The 22,739-nt window shown below is 52.3% G+C and overlaps 2 protein-coding genes across 3 annotated transcripts in view; one reads left to right on the top strand and one right to left on the bottom strand.

Moving 5' to 3' along the window:
- The window catches only part of CD79A (CD79a molecule), a 9,150-nt gene extending 4,241 nt beyond the window's left edge, over nucleotides 1–4,909 (top strand). Inside the window, exons 2-5 of one of the 2 annotated variants that reach the window (XM_032788118.2) lie at nucleotides 388–849; nucleotides 1,537–1,655; nucleotides 1,884–1,949; nucleotides 2,465–3,199. In XM_032788118.2, coding sequence (XP_032644009.1) covers nucleotides 388–849; nucleotides 1,537–1,655; nucleotides 1,884–1,949; nucleotides 2,465–2,578 — 761 coding nt within the window. In that variant the 3' untranslated portion in view covers nucleotides 2,579–3,199. Of the gene's footprint in view, nucleotides 1–387; nucleotides 850–1,536; nucleotides 1,656–1,880; nucleotides 1,950–2,464 lie in introns of both variants that reach the window. The other variant, XM_032788117.2, reaches the window with a different exon arrangement.
- Nucleotides 4,910–5,703: 794 nt separating this feature from the next.
- On the bottom strand, nucleotides 5,704–22,504 carry PRDM9 (PR/SET domain 9). Its single transcript, XM_032788112.2, has 11 exons — nucleotides 22,463–22,504; nucleotides 21,368–21,484; nucleotides 20,752–20,875; nucleotides 20,175–20,279; nucleotides 19,319–19,392; nucleotides 13,865–13,982; nucleotides 12,200–12,325; nucleotides 11,192–11,463; nucleotides 9,783–9,850; nucleotides 9,007–9,197; nucleotides 5,704–6,935 (listed from the first exon to the last, which is right to left on the bottom strand). Exons 1-11 carry the CDS (start codon nucleotides 22,502–22,504, stop codon nucleotides 5,704–5,706), a joined length of 2,469 nt encoding a protein of 822 aa, XP_032644003.2.
- Between the last annotated feature and the right edge of the window lie 235 nt (nucleotides 22,505–22,739).

Below are 22,739 nucleotides of genomic sequence, written 5' to 3' on the forward strand. Positions count from 1 at the left end.
CCTCCCCCTCGCCGCTCACCTCATAGAGATTCTCCTCTTCATACTCGTTCTTCTTGGCCTGCAGCAGCCGCTCATTCTCCCACCTCTTCTGCAACAGCCAAGGGGGGACAGGTGTGAGGCAGGGGCCAAGTGCTCTTCACCCCACCTCAATCCCAATGTGAGCCTGCCCATTAGCCTGCTTGGGGGTCACACTGCCCTCCCGAATCAAATCAGCCCACCGGCCTATCCTGCCCAGTATCCCCCCCGATTGTCCCCTCCAGGCCTATCTTGCCCAGTATCCCCTCCTCAATCATCTCCCCAGGCCGGTTCCGCCCATTATCCCCTCCCGGATCCCCCAGGTGCTCAGGGCTCCAGTTGCTGAGTTAAGGAGTGTCCCCACCCCCACAGGACACCTCTGCGCAAACATGACAACGCCATGCACTGGGAGCACCTGGAACGTGAGCGAGGTCCCCCCGGCCCCCAGAACCCCTCAGCCCAGGCCCCCGGTGGTCAATGTGCAGACCAGCCTGACTGCCCAGCTCCTGGCGGAGAACAGCCTTGTGAAGGTGGAGGCTGGCCTCACCTCTGTGACTATCCCTGAGGGGGGCCGGGTGACCCTGAAGTGCCGGTTCAAAGCCCCATCCTTGGCCCGGGTCACCTGGAGCCGATCCTGCTCTCGGAACTGCAGCGAGCCCATCCTGGTGGCCAACGGCACTGGCCCGCAGCGCACCGTGGCCATCACGGCGGACGCCGGCATCTCCATCCTCACCTTCCACCCCGCCAGGAAGAGCGACATCGGCCTGTATTTCTGCCAGGTGTACACGGACGAGGCCTGGGGCCAGTCATGCGGCACCTACCTGCGGGTCCGCAGTGAGTGAGGGCTGGGGGTCGTCAGGGGGGTGCAGCAGGACAGAATCCCCCAGACCACAACTGGGACAGTTCCCTTTGCCTCTCTCAGTCCCCTGGGCCTCTCTGCTGGTAAACAGTTGCCTTGGGCGGGGGGGGTGTGTGCAGCTGGCCTGCCCTATGCCAGAGGGGCTGCAAGGTGTGTGTGGGACCTTGCCGTGCCCCAAAGGGGGCTGCATGGTGTGTGTGGGACCTCGCCGTGCCCCAGAGGGGGCTGCGTGGTGTGTGCAGGACCTGCCCTATGCCAGAGGGGCTGCATGGTGTGTGTGAGACCTCGCCGTGCCCCAGAGGGGGCTGCGTGGTGTGTGTAGGACTGCCCCACCCCAGAGGGGGCTGCGTGGTGTGTGCAGGACCTGCCCTATGCCAGAGGGGCTGCATGATGTGTGTGGGACCTCGCCATTCCCCAGAGGGGGCTGCTTGGTGTGTGTGGGACCTGCCCCCCCCACAGGGGACTGCGTGGCAGTGTGGGGAGGGGGACCTTGCTTCACCCCAGAAGGGGCTGCGTGGTGTGTGTGGGACCTTGCCCCGCTCCAGAGGGGGCTGCATGGCAGCTGGGGAGGGGGACCTCGCCCTGCCCCAGAGGGGGCTGCACAGGAGAGGGAGTCTCGGGGGAGTTTGGGGTGGAGCTGACCCCCTCCCCTGGCATTGCAGAACCCATCCCGGTTCCCTTCCTGAACATGCGGGAATCCACCAAGAACCAGCTGATCACCGCTGAGGGCATCCTGCTCCTGTTCTGCGCCGTGGGGCCTGGCGTCTTCCTCCTCTTCAGGGTGAGCCCCTCGGCCCCAGGACCCCCAGACACTGACCGCGGGCCTGGGTCTGCCCCCTGTCCTGGGGGAACCTGCATCAGGGTGCCCCTAGGCCGGTGGGCTGATTTGATTCGGGAGGGCAGTGTGACCCCCAAGCAGGCTAATGGGCAGGCTCACATTGGGATTGAGGTGGGGTGAAGAGCACTTGGCCCCTGCCTCACACCTGTCCCCCCTTGGCTGTTGCAGAAGAGGTGGGAGAATGAGCGGCTGCTGCAGGCCAAGAAGAACGAGTATGAAGAGGAGAATCTCTATGAGGTGAGCGGCGAGGGGGAGGGCACTGCAAGTGGGGTTATGGGAACGGGGGGTCCCAGCCTTTGCACACCTAGGAAGGATCAGCCTGGATCCTCGCAGTGCTGCAAAAAGCAGAGTGGGGTCCCTTGGAGGCAGCCCTAGGGGGTGCTGGGCTGCAGGGAGCGGGGTGTGGGGCTCAGTGGGGGGTCTGGCTCCTGGCTATCAATGCAGGCCCTAGTGAAGTGCTAGGGGGTGCTGGGCTGCAGCGCTCAGCGTGGAGGGCTCAGCAGGGGACACAGTCCCCTGGCACTCAGTGCTGGCCCCAGTGAAGCACTAGGGGGTTGCCCAGTGGTTCTGGACACCCCACCACTGCTGTGTGAGGTGCTTTGGGTCTGTGTGGGGCAGGAGCGGCTGAGGAAGCATCTGTCGCTGTGTCTGGGATCCCGCCTGCCCCTCATGGCCCCTGTGGGGTAGGTGCTGAAGGCTGAGCCCCTCCCTCGGCCTCCAGACGAGCAGCCCCTTCTGCTTTGCCACACTAGGGCCTGAACCTGGACGAGTGCTCCATGTATGAGGACATCTCGCGGGGCCTGCAGGCCACCTACCAGGACGTGGCCAACCTCCGCGTGCTCGACATGCAGCTGGAGAAGCCGTGAGGCGGGCACCAGCCGTGACCCAGGGACCTCTTGGTGCCAGCTGGGTCCCTGGGTCTGGTCTCTGCACGGCGGTTTGCCCCAGGGTGCTACGGGAGGCCTCTGCCGCAAGCCTGTGTCACCCTGATTGTCACCCTGTTGGGAAGTGCGTGTGTGGGGGGGGGAGGGGAGGGGAGTTGTGTGTATATACTGACCGTTACGCTCTCAGGGCCGGGGAGTTGGGCTGCTCTCCACAAGAGGAGACCCATGTTCCTCTCAGGCAGGAGACACTTATTTACCGGTCGGGCTCAATGTCACGTCAATGGCTGTGCTCCGCATTGAGCGAAGTGGCCGGGGAGATCTCGGCAGAGCCAGCGGCAGTGGGAAGAGTGGAGCCATGGCTGAGGGGGCCGAGATCTACCCGGGTACCCTTCACCAGGGCGCTTGTCTTACGATGGGGCGGGGGGGCACAGCTGGCTGAGTCGTTAATTTGGGGGAGCTAAACTTCATTAGCGCAGCAGCAGTCAGTTAACGTGGGGCTCTAGACAGCTTGTTCTGATTTTATTTCACATGTAGCCGTTTCTAGCTCTCTGCCTCTTGCTGTCACTCCAGTGTCTGGTCTCTGCTCAGTAAACGTGCCCATCTTCTCTGGCTAAACTGAAGTTCTGTACTGGCGAGGTGACCTCTTCCATGCCGCAAGCCTCTGAGCGCAACCCCCTTAGCCATTCAAAACACTTCTTTGCGTATTTAACACCATTATACATGCTGAGGCAAAGCGGGGTTTGGTGGAGGCTGACAACTCATGCACCCCTGAGGGGTCCCAGCCCCCCAGTCTGAGAACCCCTGCCCCAAACAAAGGGCCGTGCTGGGGGCTGCGCGGTGGCAAAGGGCAGTGGCTTCCCTGGAGGCTTTGCTGCCAAGGCCATTCTCTGCCTTTGGGGCTTCTCGGGGATTTGGAGGTGGAAAGGCTCCATCATGCGCTGACCCGCTCCAAGCCAGGGCTACTCCCCAGGGTCTGTTCTCCAGCGCCTCACACAACAGGGCTCCGGCTTGACTTTCTCCTGGCTCGGCCTCGCTCCAGCCCCACGGGGGATTTCTCTGAGTCAGATTCTGGGGGTTTGTGCTGCCCTACCCAGACTAGGCAAGACACCCACTCTCCCTGCCTCACTCTCACACACAGCTGGGTCACCGGGGGGGGGAAGGGGGGCTGCTCTGCTCAGAGCAGTAGACAGGCCCTTGGGCATGGAGGGGATCGTTTTTAGAACTCTGTGGGGCTCAGATACAGAGCAATCACCCTCAACTGCCTGTCAGTCAGGCTAGCCCCATGGGCTGTTTCTGTTCCCAAACCGTAGGACTAACCCATTGGGACCTGCTCCAGCTGCCCCAATACACTCTCCGAACCGCCACCTCTCCCTGCCGAGAGGGGGAACACACATGACATGCCAAGCTGCGCTGACTGGAATAGTTCATGCTCAGTAACAGAACAAGCTGTTTATTTTCCAGCAGGAGCGGTTGCTGCTGAGCACCGTGGGCTGCGGCTGTGGCAGGCAGACAGAGGACGCCTGAGGTTCTGTGGGTTTGTGGGGAATAGAGCAGTGTCTGTTCCACCCTCTCGAGCTCGGCTCCTTCCCCAGGTATTACAACAGTGACAGCTCAGTGAGGCTCCCGTCTCCGCTCAAAGTCCAACATTTTTGTGACCCTGTCGTAGTAACTGGCAGGGTAAAAGGATGTGTGACAAGGCTGATTACGACAGGCACAGCTGCTAGGTTTTCATGCACTTTGCTGTGAGACACCCCTGCCTCTGCGGTAACATCTAGGAGTGTGAGTCAAAGAGCAGGAGCCCTTTCCCCCGCCAGGAGCAAGGCCCGCATTAGAGCTGAGCGGCAGCTCTGGTACAGTTAAGGTGGAGATTTAGCTTGTTATTTAACAGAGGACTTTTCTGAATGCTTCCTTGGATTGTCTACCTGCTCTGCCCCATGGGTGGGCGGGGTAGGGTGAGCAGGCCACATGTGCAGTCATTTCAGTGCGGGGTTCCTGCTCTATGGAGTTCAGGTGATGTGCTAGGAGGGGCAGGGTTGAGGTTTAGTCTCTGTATTCTGGAAGGGAAGGCGCACAGGCTGGGCAAGCTCCACTCTGCATTAACAATGTTTTGGGTCAGTTAATAGAAGTTTATGAGTTGCTACTGCAGTTGCTGGAGCAGATGCTTTAGATCAGGCACAGAGGGTTGTGCAGAGAGAGGCAGCTGGTTTGGGTTCAGTCACTGCCCCCTGTTAGGGATAACTGTGCAGGATAAGGTCAGTTTCAGAGAAGCTCATTTTATTAACACAGGCTTAAAGAAACTCTCTACAGAAGAAATATGGAGGGAAAATATCATCTTCCCAAGAGGGAGAGAAGGAACTAATAGGAACAAAACATGAATAACAGTGTTAATAATCAGGCAAGGCGTTTCCAGCCTTATGAGCCCATTGGTGAGAGTCAACGCGAGCCGGGAGTCTGAACCGAGCTCGAGGTGCTGCCCCGCCAGTACCCATTCAGAGTTAGTCACCCTATCCTTGCCTTGCTCTCGCGTGAGACCATCACTGAAGTCTGACTAACCCAGGCCAGGTGCTTGGCTCAACTGTACTAGCCACAAATGGTGTGCGACAAACAGGAGGTGGCTCTGCAGGCCTGCCTTGCTCCCACCTTGGCCTGGCCGCACCTCATATAGTAGCAAGGCTGCAGCAAAGTGTGGACAGAGCACGAGGGGATTACCATCTACTCAACCCCAGGAGCTACAGGAACTGCTGTAATTCCTGCTGCTCCTGGCCCATCTATCTCCTGTGCTGCTCCTGTTGCTCACAGGCCAAGTCTCTTCTGGAGGGGCAGATGCAGCAGGCCACTCAGGACAGTCAAGGAGCTGGGGCAGTAGCCCAACTTTAGTGAACAACAAAACCCTCAGCAAGTGGAGGAAGGACGCATCTCTCCACTCAGCCCAGGAGCAGAAAGGAAGAGGGTTACACTCACCCCTGCAGTCAGCATGAAGCAGAGGAGCAAACCAAAAGCCCCCAAGAAGGTTAAGGAGTCTATCACTACAGCTCTTAGCTTTACCCAGAATCCCACAAGATTGACACAGAGCCCTCATGTTGTTTGGTCTGCAGGGTGTTTCCCCTCTAGGCGTGAATCCGTTGGTGGCCAGTCAGGTTTGATGGCTGCCTGAACCTTCTCCCACTGTCCGAGCACTGAAAGGGCCTCGCTCCAGTGTGGTTGCGCTGGTGTCTGGTGAGGCTGGAGGACTGGCTGAACCTCCTCCCACACTCCAGGCACTGGAAGGGCCTCTCTCCCGTGTGGATGCGCTGGTGGGCAGTGAGGCTGGAGGACTGGCTGAACCTCCTCCCACACTGCAGGCACTGGAAGGGCCTCTCTCCCATGTGGTTGCGCTGGTGTCTGGTGAGGTGGGATGACTCGCTGAACCTCCTCCCACACTGCAGGCACTGGAAGGGCCTCTCTCCAGTGTGGATGCGCTGATGGGCAGTGAGGCTGGAGGACTGGCTGAACCTCCTCCCACACTGCAGGCACTGGAAGGGCCTCTCTCCAGTGTGGATGCGCTGGTGGGCAGTGAGGCTGGAGGACTGGCTGAACCTCCTCCCACACTGCAGGCACTGGAAGGGCCTCTCTCCCATGTGGTTGCGCTGGTGTCTGGTGAGGTGGGATGACTCGCTGAACCTCCTCCCACACTGCAGGCACTGGAAGGGCCTCTCTCCAGTGTGGATGCGCTGATGGGCAGTGAGGCTGGAGGACTGGCTGAACCTCCTCCCACACTGCAGGCACTGGAAGGGCCTCTCTCCCGTGTGGTTGCGCTGGTGTCTGGTGAGGTGGGATGACTCGCTGAACCTTCTCCCGCACTCATCACAAGGATAGGACTTCTCTCCTGTGTGGCTCTGCTGATGTCTAACCCAGTGTGATGGCCTGTGGAAGTTCTGCCCACACTCGCCGCAGGAATACTTTTGTCTGTGACCGCAACCTCCCTCCTCCCCTGTTTTGCTCTGTGCATGTGGCTCCCCTGTTGTGTCCCTCCACTGCTGTGGAGGCAGGTTTGACAGTAAGCCAAATGCCTCTCTATCTCCCACACCTTCCCTTTGCCCTTGCAAATGTGGTTTCTTTCCCCATGTGCCTTTGTGGAGGGAGCTGGGGTCTGGTGGCAGCTGCTGTGATGCTGGATCCCCCGGGAAGGAAAGACCTCTGGTTTTAGGACAAGATTCCCCTCCCAAAAGACCTTCGTCTTCTTCAGTCTGCAATTCGGTGGGCAGGTGCTTACGCTTCAAGTGTTGGCTGAGGTAATCTTTGCTGCTGAAAGCCAGCCTGCAGCGAGGGCATGGATGGCAGTGTGGATCCTGCCCACGCACTGTCCAAAAAACAAACCACAATTTAGATAGGAAATGGCAATTGCTCCAACATGATGGGCCTTCCAGAGGCTTTGCACTACTATCCTGCCATATAGGAAGGGGCCAAGAGCACCCGACAATTAGTGACACTCAGACTTTAGTTTTAGGATACAAAATGACCCATTCCCTGTAGGACCAGACCTAATGACTGACTCCTCCCCAGGGTTCAGTTCTATCCCCTGACAGTCAGCCAGATTCAGACCTAAAGCTGGGACAACTGTGCCTGGTTATTCTAGGTCCCTGCTATGAGTGTGATTTTCTCTCTCTCCTCTCCCAGCTATTGGGGGTTCTGGCCCCGGCCAACTCCTCTCTCCCAAGGCCAGCGGAGTAATCCGTGGCAGAGAGTTGTATCTACACTGACACTTGAACGACAAAAGTTTTGTCTTTCAGAGATGTTACCCCCCCGCCCCCCTGACAAAAGTTTTGGTGACAACAGGCAGCAGTGTGTACAGGGCACTCCTGTCGAGAATGCAAACGCTGCTCATTGGGAGTGGAAGATTTTGCCGGCAGGAGAGCCAACAAACAGTGGCTACACTGCATGATGTTTAGTGGCATGGCTGTCATAATGCAGGCAGGTCCCTAAAAGCTGTGTAGTATAGACATAGCCTGTATTGCATGTCCCTGTAGTGCTTAAGAGCTAAAGGCAGAGACTGTCTCCTCACACTAGTGACCCCCCAGAGCCTCCTTCCCCTGTAACTGTGCGGAAGAGCCTGTAGGCACAACCCCTGCTGGTTGTTGCCCAGTGCTAGGAGTGCACTGATCGGCACTCTGTAGTTTGGCCTAGTCTGAGGATCATTGTGACACCCCAGAGGCTCTACCACAGATTTCAGTGGCAGTGGAGACATAGCCCCTCACTACACCCCATCTTCCAAAGCTGCCTCCATCTTTAAGCTTGTTTTGAACACGCCAAAACACACCTTGTATCGGTTTAGTTTCTGAACTTTGGGATTCTGTACAGGGAAGGCGATAGGTGGCTTTGCACCCATGGTAACACTGAAGAGGCTTCTAGCCACCCTGTGCAGATCATGTGATAGCCAGTCTTAAACTCTAGCCTGGTTGGTTAGTTTAACTTTAAATACTGTTTTTAGTCCCAGTCTTCACCTCTTAATGTAAAGCAGATGCTGGGCTCAGAGAGGGTTGGAAAGTCACGGGCAGAGCAGGAGGGGCAACTGACAGTGTTTCAGCTGTTAAGCACTGACCTGCTGAGCAATTCCCAGTCTGTGTCTCCTCATGGATCCCAGTATTTTGCAACCATTTGGCTATCAGGGACCTGCTTGCTGCCTTTCTAAACTGTATCAGGGAGATCCCAGCGACAGGTGCCAATCCAGACTGGCCATTGAGAATCACTGAGCTAGGGATCCCCCCATATGTGCGTGTGTTGGAGATGGTGTGAGTAGCTGAGCAGAAGGCAACTGAAGAGGGAGATTCAGGGCAGCAGGTGCTCTAAATCTGACTATCTCCTAGGCAGGGTAGTCAATAGGTGCACCGCAGGCCAAATCCAGACCGCCAGACGCTTCTGAATGGACCATGAAATCTTTTTTTCATCTTGCAGTAAAAATAATGCAATATGAAAAAAATGTTTCTCTGGAGTCTGGACCTTGGCTATACCTTGACCAAGAAACATGGACCTTGACAAAAAATAATTGACTACCCCTGTTCTAGGGATGGCAGGAAGCTCCCATAATTAGGCTCATTCCAACCACTAGTGGCAGTGGTGGCTGCCAGGGCTTTGGAGTGGAGCCCGGAATCGGAGTGTGGAGCAGCTCCAGAGCAGTGGAGCTGCAGGTTTTTGCATGGAGCTGGAGCAGAGCTGGAGCACAGCTCCAAAGCCCTGGTGGCTGCAACTCCTTTCACCAGCTTCCCTCATCACATCTGCACTCGAGATGGTCTCTCTAGCATAAGGATTTACTTGTAAGCATTCATGACAAAGATGTCAGGATAAGAAATGAAAGTTCCTGGTTATTAGAAATTGTGTCATCTCAAAACAAGCCAAGGGAAGCTTTTAACCAGAGCGAGGTTGCAGCCTGGTACCTTTGGGTGGCGCTGTGCTTTTCCATCTCGTGCCCCACTTGATGCCCAGCTCCTTGCCGTATTCATCCCCATACCAGACCAGAAGCTCACAGTGCGGCAGGACGGCCCTGCACTCTCTATAGTAGATTTTCCCATGATACTGGAAAGCGACAAGGTTCTGCTCTTCCTCATCCCTAGCACAGTTAACATACCTGGACATTCACAGTTAGGAAAGTGATTTGTTAAATACAATGGACTTCAGTCAGGGAAGTGCCAACCTCAAATCTAGGCAATAAAACAGTGAAATAATCACAGTACTTCTAGATTTTCCTTAATGGGATTAATAGGTTATTGGTCCATGCCAGGAGATTTCAGAGCCTGGCCAATAACCTTTGAAAGCTACATCCAGTGTTTTTGAAGCTCATCCACTCCCACTAAGTTTATGAAAGTGAGATGACTTAGAGAGCCAAAATCTGTACAACTTTTATAGAAAGGAGATTCTGGCGAATGAAGCTTCCTCAATATGCTTCTCTGTGCCTGGATATTGGAGGGCTAATGCTGTGTCTCTCCCTAACCAGGTAGGCACTTTGTTTTGGGGTTTGCATTGCAGTCTTAGTGCTGAGAATATCATGTTGTGAATGCTAACAGGACTGGGTAAATAACTGCATGCTTAGTGATGACTGAGTGTGCCACAGCCTGTAAAAATGAATCCTGTGTTTCATACACCTGAAACACTGACTACCCCAGAGTTAACATTCTGTGATTATACTGATGAGGATAGGAGTACAGGGACTTACCTCATCCAGTTGGCATTAGTTTCATCCTTTCCATCAATGTATACATACCAGTTTCTTCCCTTGGTGATCTGGAGTTGAATCAAACAAGACACATAGGAATCGATAAGGCACTCTCCATACAGATAAGATGATAAATATGTGACAAGTGTCATGCTTTGGGTTCATTGTGTCCTGAACACAGTTCAGAAGTAATCCTGCAAGTGTGAATACACACAGAACAGACAGGGCCAAATAGTGCTCACAGTGACAATCCCAATGAAATCAAGGAGGCCGCACAGCATAACTTAAGCTTTGTCTACACTGGAACTTTGTCAGAAAACTTTTGTCATTCGAGGATGTTAAAAAACACCTCCCTGAAGGACAAAAGTTTTACTGACAAAAAGTGCTGGTGAGAACAGTACTTTGTTGGCAGGAGGGCTCTCTCCAGATGACAAACAGCAGCTACAATGTGTGACTTTTAGTAGTATGGCTGTAGCGGCACAGCTGTGTCAAAAGGTCTGTAGTATAGACACAGCCTGAAAGCAGAACCTGAGTCTTCAAACAGTGTCTCCCAACAAACTTTGAAAGCTGAGCCTACCACCACCATCAGGAAAGTTAAACCAACGGCACCCCCCTAGGAGAATGCCATGTGTTAATGGCCAAAACATATTAATGAATACATTTCCCTAGCCCCTCAGCAAGCCCTTCATGCCACCTCCCCGACAGACGCGGAGAAATACTGATGTAGGGTGACCAGATGTCCTGATTTTATGGGGTGTGATGGAGTAGGAGCTGTCGGTGTGGGGGATGGGAGAGCAGGGGATGTCTTTAGGTGAGGGACAGGATCTTTAAGCCTGTAACCTGAGCCAGGCAGGAGGAAGGGGGGTCAGCACCTTTGCCCAGGAAGCGGGACAAAGGAATCGGCCGGCTGGAGGAGGGGCAGGGCAGTTTGGGTTTTGGGGCTGTGAGGGCGGAATTCAGGGTATCCTAGCTGGGATCCAAGCACGCTGAACCCCCAGAAGGACTCGATGGAGGGGTCCTGACTGTGACTGCAAGCTCTGCTGTAACCTGCATTCCTGTTGTCCAATAAACCTTCTGTTTTACTGGCTGGCTAAAAGTCACTGTGGGGTCAGGAAGAGGGGTGCAGGGCCGGACTCCCCCAGACTCCGTGACATGGGAACAGTTCTGATTTTCGGGTCTTTTACTTATATAGGCTCCTATTACCCCCTACCCCGGTCCCAATTTTTCACACTTGCTGTCTGGTCACCCTATGCTGATGTAACGTCATACTAATAAAACGTGAATTAATAGAACAGAGGGTGAGAGTTCAATGCCAAGGAGCATTCTTCCTCTTCTTCCTTTCACACTTTGATGAGCTAGAACATAGCAGAGTGTTGTAATAGAAAAAAAGCGTCATTGGCAATTCATACCAGCCAAGAATAACCATTGTGGGCTGCTTCCTCCTCCTCTGTTATCCTTCCGTCGTATGGGCCAAAATGAACTCCAACTGGCAGGGTGTCTGCCTCATTCCAGACTCCAAGCCCAGCCTGTGGGATACTCGAAAGCCCAATTCTCATCCCCGGGGGCAAAGTGAGAGCTGCTCTCCTTTCCTGTCCTGTTTCTACTATTGGGTCTTTGATGAAAACTGGAGGGCCATGAACTGAACACTCATCAATGAAGAATGTCAGGCACGCCTCACAAACTAGAACAGGAGGAGAAACAGAACATTGACTCCATCAGTTAGTTTCTCTGCTCCATCTCCCCTAGCCCCTGGCTGCATAGCAGACCATTAACCCCATCACACAGGCCCTAGTGTACACAGGCGGCTGGGTGGCATACTAGGTAGCTGCTTTCCAGCTATTGCACGTTGGCTGAGCTGAAGAGAGTCTGAAGTTTTTCCTCAAACCAGAGGCACATTTTCAGAGAATTTCTGTCAGGTGGTATATTGCCTCCAGCAAGCACTCAGTGGAAAGTGGACAGAGCAGCCTGTTTAGCTGTGCAGGTCGCTGTGAACATGGCAGCCAATGCTTAACTTTCTGCACTGGCTCCTTATTGAATAGAAAGTCCAATTCCAGGTCTCTCCTCATGTTAAGAGCCCTCCATGGGAGAGGTAAGTTCCATCAGAACAATGAAACTCTTAACCAAGAGGAGAATTTCATGAGTGCAGGAGAGAGAACTATCACAGAAGCTAGGCTTGGACTATGGAATTCTGCCACAAGAGATAAGGATGACTTTCAGAATTAAATGCAAAACTGATATCTCAACAGCCCCAACCCCCAGCTATTTCTCCTGAATGATTAAAAGGAATAAAGAGATACAGACTATTATTCCTATTCTTAAACAGTTTTGAGGTGTTCAGATACTATAGTGTGGGAGGCTATACAAGAAAAAACATTTGGGGCTCAAAGAGGAATACTGAAATAAATTATGTGACTTACATAAGTAATCATCATCTTGTGGTTCATTTATTTCAACGTACACTTTTTTCTGTCTCTTTCGTAAGCTGTACGTGTTAACTTGGGTGCTCTGCCCTGGGGTTTTAGAAGCTGCTAACCTGGGTAGATCTAGAGGGGAATTATACTGGGCAGGTTAGTCTGTGGAGTACCAGAACGGATAGAAACAAACAGGCAATGCCATGTTCAGGCCTAAATCTCATTTATATTGAGGTTGCTTTACACAACAAAGTGGCTACAGAATATATAAGAATCAGGCCCTTTGCACATGAAAACATACATAAATAGGAGCCATACCATAGTTTCTAGGAGCTGAACACTGAAAACCACAGCTGACTCTGACACTTTCTGACTATAATTGATTAAGCAGTGACATTGTCTCCTTAAATCTGTGTCTAGCTCACTGTCCTCTGCTCTCAATGCCAACAGCCTCAGATGGGCTGGTATGCGAGAATCCAGACCCAAGTAAAACAGCAATATGAGGTGTGATGAACTGGGACTGTTCTTAATGTTTGCTCTGAATACTGTGTTGGTGCCTCAGTGTCCCCTAGGCAGTTCTTAAGTATCTAGGTGGTGGGATAAGGGGGTGTGGTTGCTGCAGAGCAAAGGGCCAGTGCACCTAAATGCCTGGCACTCTGTCTCCTAGCAACTGATGGCCTGGGCCCCTCCTCTGCAAAGGTGCCAACTGAAGGTGTTGGAGACAAAGGGATCAGGTGACCTCCTGGCCCGGGAAAGGAGCTGAGCAGAGAGGAGGGGCTGGAGGGGGTGGTTAGTCTGGAGCTACCTGGGGACGAGGAGTGAAGTGCAGACCTAGGGGTCTGGCTCACTGCCCCCCAGAATGGACCCGGCCGAGGGGTCTGGTTCGCTGTATCTACAAGCTCTGTTTTAGACCCTGTTCCTGTCATCGAATAAACCTCTGTTTTGCTGGCTGAGAGTCACGTCTGACTGCAAAGTGGGGGTGCAGAACCCTGTGGCTTCCCCAGGACCCCGCCTGGGTGGGCTCGCTGTGGGAAGCCCACGGAGGGGCAGAGGATGCTGAATGCTCCAAGGAGAGACCCAGGAGGTGAAGACGTGTGAGCTTCTTGCCCTGAACAAGTCTGTTCCAAGGGAGAGGAGGCTCCCCAAAGTCCTGACTGTCTTAGTGGGGAGCAGTTCCAGAGCATCGCCCGGGGACTCCGTGACACGAGGCCAGTCGGTGTCCTGATGACCATGCTTTGCGTTGCCAAGATGGACTCAAGCCAGTTAGATGTCTAGTGCTGGTTTCCTATGGCCACAATGGGAGTGCCCTGGAGGCTCACCCTGCCTTGTGTCACCCAACAGTGCCCTAAGCAACCAGTTAAAGAGAAGCATGATATGGATTTGAAGGGAATCCCATCATGTTGGTGGCTGTGAGCTTACGTGCTGAAGGATGGACTCTCGGGGATGGAGAGCTCAAAGGGAAAAGCAGCAGTAAGAATAGCTGTGGTATTGAATTGGACTTCACTATAATGAGAGATATTTCAATGTTTCTACAGATAATGAGAATTACGTGTCCCACTTTAACCCCTGGAGTGCAGAGAGCACCTCCCACCAAATCTTATAGGCTGCAGACCTAAGTTTTCAGAGCTACCATAAAAATGCAGAGGAGATTTCCCCACATTCTAGGCTTACCAGTTTTCAGATCAACAACATTAGTGACAGGGATTCTGGTGCCCACATCTGAATTTTTGTTCAATTTCTCAGCGTCCGTTTGATTCTCAGAGGCTTTCTCTAGCACTTTCTTTTCATTCTGCACACAAAGTTGTTTTCCATTACAATAAACGTACTGTTCTGGTTCTCTCTACCCAGAGCCTCTCATGTGGAGAAACTAACATACAAAAGGCTACAGGGAGCAGATGGCCATGTAAAAACAGGTTGACCACCGCAGCAATGGAGTACCTTCACCAGGTCAGACATGGGATAGCAGTGCTCCCCAAGTGGCGCCCCCTGCTGATAGATGCTCCATAACCACAGCGATCTCTCTTCCCATAACTTGGCCTTCATGCCAGGTCACAATTTAGTCCACCCCTTCCAGGGTAACAGAAAGCCCAAGATCCTCACCAAAGGATCTTTGGGCCTCTAACACCTCCACTTCTCTGGGCTCATGACACCTTGCCAGTGGCTGATAGGGGAGCCTGGGCCCTCCCACTACACCAGGTCCCAGCCCAGGAACCTTTAGCCCAGGGGTGGGGAACCTACAGCCTGCAGGTCCGATCCAGACCATTGCTTAATTTCATCTGGCCCATGGCAAGTCTCGGCACCACAGGCTAGAAGCCCCAAGCCTCAGGGCCCCTTGAGTGCCTGCTTGCCCCACCAAGGGCAGGAAGCTTTGGCACCCTCCCACAGGGCTGTATGTAGGCCATGACTATTTTTTCTGTGGGTCTATGGCCCATGATAGAAAAAGTGTTCCCTACCCCTGCTTTAGCCAGCAGTGCAGTTCCACACCTTGCTGCTGTTGCTGCTGTTTCCCTGGGCTCCTTCCCAGCCAGTCTCTCTCAGGTTTGGCCTTTTAAGGCTCTTACTTTGTTCCTCAACAGAACCTCATCCAAAGCACTCTCTCCTCTCCCTGGCAGTCTGACTTCAAATCCATCCCTTCTTTCAGCATACACCCACAATCCCAGTCCCTTCTCCTCCCCATGGCTCCCTTCTCCCCAGCTGCTAGCTAACCTTCTCTACTCCTGCTAGGATACCAAGGCTTGGATTATTCTCCTGCCAAGCTTCTACCTCATCACCTCCTTAGTCCCCCAGAATGATTATAAACAGTCCCTCTGCAGCCTGCTTCCTTTCTTTGTTCTGCCCAACCTGATCTTACCCAGCTGGGCTTCATGATCAGCCACACCTGGCTCTCCCTCCAGGTGCACCAAGGTAATATAACTCACCTCTCAGGCCCACATTAATCCATTCAGGGCCAGCATGGGGTACACACCCCATCACAGGGTCTCATGCAATTTGACTTGAATATTCTCTTTGGTGGTCTTTGATAATCCAAAGAGGATATATGGCAGGTGAGAGGCAAGGAGCAAGTTATCTACAAGGCTTAAAATACGGACATTTACCTACAGATCTCTTCACTGAGGTGATTAGATATTTGCCTTATCTGATACTGCATCATCTTTATAAAGCTAGTCAAAAGCTTTAAAATGTTTTATAATTGAAAAATGGTCTTTGTAAAAGCAAATTGTTTTGCAAAAAAAGCTGACTTTTTCCATTTTTGTTAAATTGTTCCTAATGTTTTAATTTTTTTGAAAATGTTTTTGAAATTGTTATCCAAATAGTGAAATATTTCCATTTTTCAGGCAGCTCTACTTTGGAATAAAAAGTTCTATGTTCTACACAGTAGGGGGTGTATCAGTCATATCAGGAAGTATTCTGTCACAGGGTATGTCTACACTACGAGATTATTCCGATTTTACATAAACCGGTTTTGTAAAACAGATTGTATAAAGTCAAGTGCACGCGGCCACACTAAGCACATTAATTTGGCGGTGTGCATCATGTACTGAGGCTAGTGGTCGATTTCCGGAGTGTCTGCACTGTGGGTGCTATCCCGTAGCTATCCCATAGTTCCTACAGTCTCCCACCCATTGGAATTCTTGGGTGAGATCCCATGCAAAAACGTGTCGTGGGTGATTCTGAGGTAATTCGTTCACTCAATCCTTCCTCCGTGAAAGCACTGGCAGACAATCATTATCACGCCCTATTTCCCAGATGCCCTGGCAGGACGCCATAGCATGCGACAACCATGGAGCCTAGCTTTGCACTTGTCATGTCACTTGTATGTGTACGTGCGGTGCTGTTGACAGTATGCGGTACTGCAAGAGTGCTACACGCAGGCATTTCCTTTGCGCTTTGCAAGTGGGTGGCAGAGAGAGGTTACCATCCCTATTGCACCGTCTGCCATTGTAATTGGTGATGAGATGATGGTTATCAGTCGTTTGAGCATCTGCTGCTGTCAATGACGTTGCTCCTGGTGGCCTCGCTGTGTGTTGGCGGAGGACGCTGGACAAAACTGGGAATGACTCCCTGGTCATTCCCTTCTTTATGTTATTTGTCTAAAATAGGTCAGTTCTGCCAAGGAATATGGAGCAAGATGTACTAGAGAACCAGAGAGCACAGCCACTCTGTGTCAGAGCCCAGAGATCCCGACCGAATGCTGAGTCTGCATGCCAATTCTAGGGGTGCCCCTGCAACATCCCCACCCGCTGTTTTCCCTTTCCTACCCCAACCCTCTGGGCTACCTGTGTAAGTGTCCCCCCATTGTGTGCATGAAGTAAGTAAAGAATGCAGGATTAAGAAACCTGACTTTTTAGTGAGATAAACTGGAGGGAAGGAAGCCTCCAGCTGCTACGATAGTCCAGGCAGGACGATTTAAAGGATCTGTGGGAGAGGATGGCAGCTCCCCACTGCCTTGAATGTCCAGCAGGGTACAAATCTTTTCTTTTAGACATGATGTGCGGGGGCTGATAGGCTCAGCTCCCCAGCTGCTATGATGAGGTATGGTACCAGCAGTCTCTGTACCATTGCTTGAATGACAGAGTCTTCCCCATTTTTTACCCAGGTGACCCCGGGATCCTCCGAACTCATGAGCGCCAGGCAGGGAAAGGTACTTCCACGGGCTGGGCCCTGGTGCTGGATGGGATGCCGTCATATTGTACCATTCTGGCCAACCCAGGAAAGGGGGATTGCTGGTGTAGGGCCGCTGCAAGGGCAACCCCCCGGTCTTTACAGGGGAGCAGCCATGGCCAGCGTGGGCATAGGGATCGACACTGAAAAAAAGGCGGAACACGTTTGTTTTTTTTTTACCCTTTTCTTTTGGGGGGGGGAGGAAGGTGTAAATTGACAACATATACCCTGAACACCCGTGAAATGTTTTTGACCCTTCAGGCATTGGAAGCCACCAAGAATGAAAATGCTTTTCGCGAGACTGCGGGAACTTATGGGATAGCTCGGAGTCCTCGGTACCCCTCCTTCCCTCCAAGAGCGATCCATTTGATTTCTTTGGGATTTCCGTTTACGCTTGTCACAGCACTGTGCTGTGACTCTGTATCATTAGCCTGGAGATTTTTTGAAATGCTATTGACATTCACCTTCTCTCAACGGAGCTCTGATAGAAACAAGGTTTCTTCCCCAACCGTGATCAGTTCAGTCTTCCCATATGGTCCAATGCTGAGAGCTCTTTTTGAGATTTGGGCCTGCATCGCCACCTGTGCTGATCAGAGCTCCACGCTGGGAAAACAGGAAATTAAATTCAAAAGTTCACGGGGCTTTTCCTGTCTACCTCGCCAGTGCATCCGAGTTCAGATTGCTTTCCAGAGCGGTCACAATGGTGCACTGTGGGATACCGCCCGGAGGCCAATACCGTCGATTTGCAGCCACACTAACCCTAATCCGACATGGCAATACCGATTTCAGCGCTACTCCCCTTGTGGGGAGGAGTACAGAAATCGGTTTAAAGAGCCCTTTATATCGATATAAAGGGCTTCCTTGTGTGGACGGGGTGCAGGGTTAAATCAGTTTAACGCTGCTAAATTCGGTTTAAATGTGTAGTGTAGACCAGGCCACAGTGTTACAATCATGATGTAACTGTTGATGTTGCTCTGGGCTCCCATTTGGGCAGAAAGTTTGTGGCTTGCTTATAATAGACATCTCCCCTCTGAAATGTGCCATGTCAGGAAGCCGCCTTGAAGTGAATTTGTTTCTATCTACAATGTATTTGAGTCCAGTGGCAGAAACTGAACAATTCCACTGAGATATTCTGAAAAATGATCCTAAGTCTTAAAATTTTCTTGGCCTTTTATATAAATGCTTTTTTTCCCCCTCCATCTTATATATGCATCCTATTGGTATATATACCAATTTTTACAATCATTTGATTGCGGTTCTGGGTTTTAATTATTACATTTATCATTAAAGTTATTATTTAATTGATAATTGTGGTCCAGGAACCTTTGTGTCAACTTGCAGAGGACAGAGGGAGCATAGAATATTACAGGGATCCCTGTGACAAGGATATGCACCATAGTTCACAAAGAGCAGCATGCTAGGTCTCTACCAGGTGCTAATACATAGCTCATCATAATCATTGTGAAATGCAAGGATAATATTTAAGAAGTTAGGTATCTATACTGGAAATTATGTTCTTAATGCCTTGAAGTTAAAGGCAGGTCACCGAGCGGTGATAGGCCTCAGACAGGTTCTGTTCAGGCAGGATCGGAGGCACTAATCTCTGTGGCCGGTCATGTGTATCTCACAAGGTACATCTATTTGCATATGGAGCCACCAACTAGTCAAGATTGCAAAAAAAACAAGGGATCCCAAAATCAAAGGGACACGCAACAGGAGAGCATCTGGTTTATGAATAAAGATTAAAGGACTGTTTTGCTATATTTGGGGCTGGTTACCCTGCGCCTGAGAAGCTGATACAGTGGCTTGTTTCACGAAAAGGGGATCACAGCTGACCTGGTTGAAAAGCACTGGTAATCGATACGTTATTAAAGCTGAGGGTATCTTGTTAATTAAGTCTAGGCCCTAAAAAGCATGTTATGATTTTATCTGTAACCATTTGTGTCCAATATTTCTACTTGCTGTCGTTGAATGAACTCGGTTCTCACTATAACCTCTCCTGCATGTTAAGTAGAGCAGTGATCTGAAGTGTAACTGGTAAACTGAGGTGTCCTGTGTCTTTGGGATCAGTGAATCTGTGACTACTGTGAGTGGACAGTGGAACAGGGGCTGTGCACTCCAGAGGGACACACAGAAGTCTTGGAGAGTGCCTATCTCTGCTCCACAGAGGGACAGTGAAGCCTGCATAGGCTGAGAGGGGAGTGCTTGTGGTGCCTGGAGCTCCTGGAATCAGGGAGCTGAACCACAGCAGGTACAGACAAGATTGCCTCATGCTAAGAGTAGGTGGTAGTGAGGTGCCTACAGCCCTACTACCACTAGGAAGTGTCACATTAATTATTAAATTATTAGTTGAATCAGCAGCATAACGAGCAGATAAAAAGCATTTTTCATGTCACTGTAGAGGCATTTGTTAATTAAAAACGGGGTTCATGTCCTCTATAATAAAGTACATAGTAAGCTTACTTGACTGATGTTCTGCCTTTTCTTTTTTTCCTGTTTCAAACTGCCAGATTTACATGGTGGCCTGAAGGTTTTAACTGTAAGTGTAAAAAAAACAAACAAACTGAACAAGTTCCCAAATGCTGCATGACCAACATTACTGAAATTGTAAGTGTCCCAGGCAGGAAGCTGGCAGCTCTTTCATGTTCTGACTGTCACAGAATCACAGAATTCAGAGATAGAGAAGCTCTAAGAAAGTCGTTTCAGTCCTCCCCAAGCACTACATAGCTGTTACAATGTAACTGGTTTCACTGTGCAGGGTAACTATTTAACAAAACAAGCTGTAGAGGACAGGATGTTAGGTTAATGCTTTGTTACGTAAGAAACTGCTCTTCACTCATAAAATTATTTAATATTTATAAATAACATACAGCTTGAGTGCTTGAAGCTGCCTTTGATTTAGCAGGAGTTTGAATCAGTCTGAAACCATAAGCCCCAGAGAAAAACAGGTGTTACAGAGTGGTTCAGAGCCTTTGAACTTCCCTGCACATGTTCCACATTTCATGCTGCCTCGCTGCTGATACAGGATGTTTGTGAGTAAAAAATAAACTGTTCACTTTTTAACCTGAATGCCCCAGATTAGTGCAAGGAGAGCCTCATGTTGCAACCCTTATGGTGAACTAAAGTGTCATGTTAAGGAGCTCCGAAGTGAATCTTCTCCAGTTCTCCGTGGCTGGAAGGGTGAAAAGTGCATCATGAGACCTTTGAGGCTGGGGACTATGTGGCAAGGATCTGATTTCCCCCAAGGATCTTTTAATCAGTGGAGATGCCCAGTAATGGTAGCTCATTAAAATGAAGAGTCACTTCTTTGCTCTGTTACCTAAAGGTTTTGGTGTCCAGTCTTCATCAGACTCAGAGTCGTATACGATGGGGTTTTGGGGACGTCGACCACAACACATAAATGCAGGTTTTGGGGTAGGAAGGCCTAACAAAGAAATCCATTATAAGCAATAACAGCTGACATGATCTGAGTCTTGCTCATGCAGTGAGACAGCTTCCCAACACCTTCCACTGGGAATACAGGCATGGAAACCTGGTGGCAGTGCCATGTGTTCTAATCTGGAAGACCTGTGAGGCTCGCCTGGCACCTCAGGACTCCTACTGCCCAGGCTAGAGGGCTTGCAGCAGCCTCAACTGCCTGCAAGGCTCATCACAGAAACAGCAAATGGAGAAGCCAGCACATGCACCTAAGGTCTGAAATGTAGGGTGCAGAGTATGAGAGTTTTCTATACTGGATTTATACTCTGGCTTCTCTCTGCCCCAAGAACACAAACTCTCAATGTCTCCTCCCTCCTAAAACAAGGAAGACTTAAAGGAGGACTAAATACAACATCTTTAACTCTCCAGCTGCTTGTGCCACTTGGAGTCGCCTTTTCACCCCCAGCTGGCCCTCTCACCTAGCTCAACCATAAACTCATAGTTCCGTTTCATGTTCCTGTAGCGGGTTTTCTCCCAGGCTCCCATCTCTGTCCATTGCTCTTTCAGGAAGTAGATAGACAGTTCTTTGAATTCATCTTCCACCTAGTCAGGTGAAGAAAAGTGTCACAGGTGTCTTATGTTCAGTAGTCACTGTCTGAATTTTCTCAACAAAAGGGAACACTTCTTTCGCTCCCTGTCCACCCGCCCTAGAATAGCAGCAAATCTCTTGCGCAGAGGGAGGTGTAAGGAAATTGGCCCTGTGCAGCATCTCAACTCCTACTTTTTCCACTGACTGACCATTTGGGTGGAAAAGTGAGTGTCTAATTTTAACTTAATCTCTTGGGTCTGATTATCATCTCTGGCCAGGAGACAGGGAGTGAGCTGCTTCCGTTGGTGCTGGGGGTCTCAGCCCAAAGGCTCTTGCCTCCCAAGGCACAGGGGCACGTGCTCCTTCCCCTGCAGGTGGAATCCTAGCTGGCTCTGCTCCAGTCGACCATGACTCTGGTGCCCCAGATGCTCTCCCCTCCTGCAATGGGGAAGATGAGACAAATTTCCCAGATCCCACCCCAGCAGCTGTTCCCCTGGGCTCCTCACCTGGGAACTCTCCCCAGCTTTCCTGCTTTTCTGCTTTTTCCTCTTTTCTGATGCTCTCCCTTCTCCAGCATTGTCACTCATGGTGCCTGACAACTTGCCCTGCTGCCCCAGTAAACTCTGTAAGGCGACAATGAAATGAGGGCCTCATAGGTGTCTCTTCCCTTTCTGGAGTTCAGCACTTTTTGGGGTCATTGTGGTTCAGCCTGAATAGGGGTCCTCCTGCCTCACAGGCTTAATCTAGCTTGGGGTCTACCCTCCTCATCTCATGTGGCTCAGCCCGGGTTGGGGTCTCTCCCCTCGGCCCCCTGGGGCTCGGCCCGGGCTGCGGTCACTCCCCTCGGCCCCAGGCTCAGTCTGGGCTGGGGTCACTCCCCTCGGCCCCCCAGGGCTCAGTCTGGGCTGGGGTCTCTCCACTTGCCCCCTGGGGCTTGGTCCGGGCTGAGGTCTCTCCCCTCAGCCCCAGGCTCAGTCTGGGCTGGGGTCACTCCCCTCGGCTCCCCAGGGCTGCAGTCTGGGCTGGGGTTCACTACCCACTCGGCCACCAGGGCTCAGTCTGGGCTGGGTCTTCCTCCTCAGCCTCTGGCTGGCTCCACTTGCCCTGGGCTTGGCCCGGGCGAGTTCTCCCCCTAGCCCAGGCTGCACTGGCTGGGGTCACTCCCTCGGCTCCCCAGGGCTCAGGTCTGGCTGGGTCACTCCCCTCGCCCCAGGCCAGCTGGGCGGGGTCTCTCCACTTGCCCCCTGGCTGGCCCGGCTGAGGTCTTCTCCCTCTAGCCCAGGCTCATCCGGGCTGGGGTCACTCCTCGGCTCCCAGGGCTCGATCTGGGCATGGGGCTCTTCCCCCAGCCCCAGGCCATCTGGGCTGGGTACTCCTTCAGCTCCTCAGGCCTCAGTTCTGCGGCTGGCGTCTCTGGCCTCCCTGGCGCTTGCCGGGCTGAGGTCTCTCCCTCACCCCAGGCTCAATCGGGCTGGGGTCTCTCCCCCACCCGGGCTGGTCTCAGGGCGGTTACCCCTGCCACCTGGGCTCGCCCGGCGCTGGGGTCCACCTCCCTATCGGCCTCCTGGCGGCTCACGTCCGCGCTGGGTCACTCCCCTCACCTCGGGTGCCAGGCTGGGGTTCATCCCCTGGCTCCTGGTCATCGGGCCTGGGTCACTCCCCTAGCCCCACATCAGTCGGCTGGGGTCACTCGCCCTCAGCCCCCCGGGCTGTCAGCTGGGTCACTTCCCCTCGGCCCCGGGGCTCATCGCAGCTGGGGTCACCCTGGCCCTGGGCTCGGCCGCGGCTGGGCTCACCCTCCCCGAGCTAAACCACACAGAACCACGCATTTCCCGCCAAATTGGGGCTGCCCTGCCTCTCCCCTTTTACAACAAACCC

Source organism: Chelonoidis abingdonii, chromosome 11 (assembly GCF_003597395.2).
Source record: "Chelonoidis abingdonii isolate Lonesome George chromosome 11, CheloAbing_2.0, whole genome shotgun sequence".
NCBI classification, from domain to species: domain Eukaryota; kingdom Metazoa; phylum Chordata; order Testudines; family Testudinidae; genus Chelonoidis; species Chelonoidis abingdonii.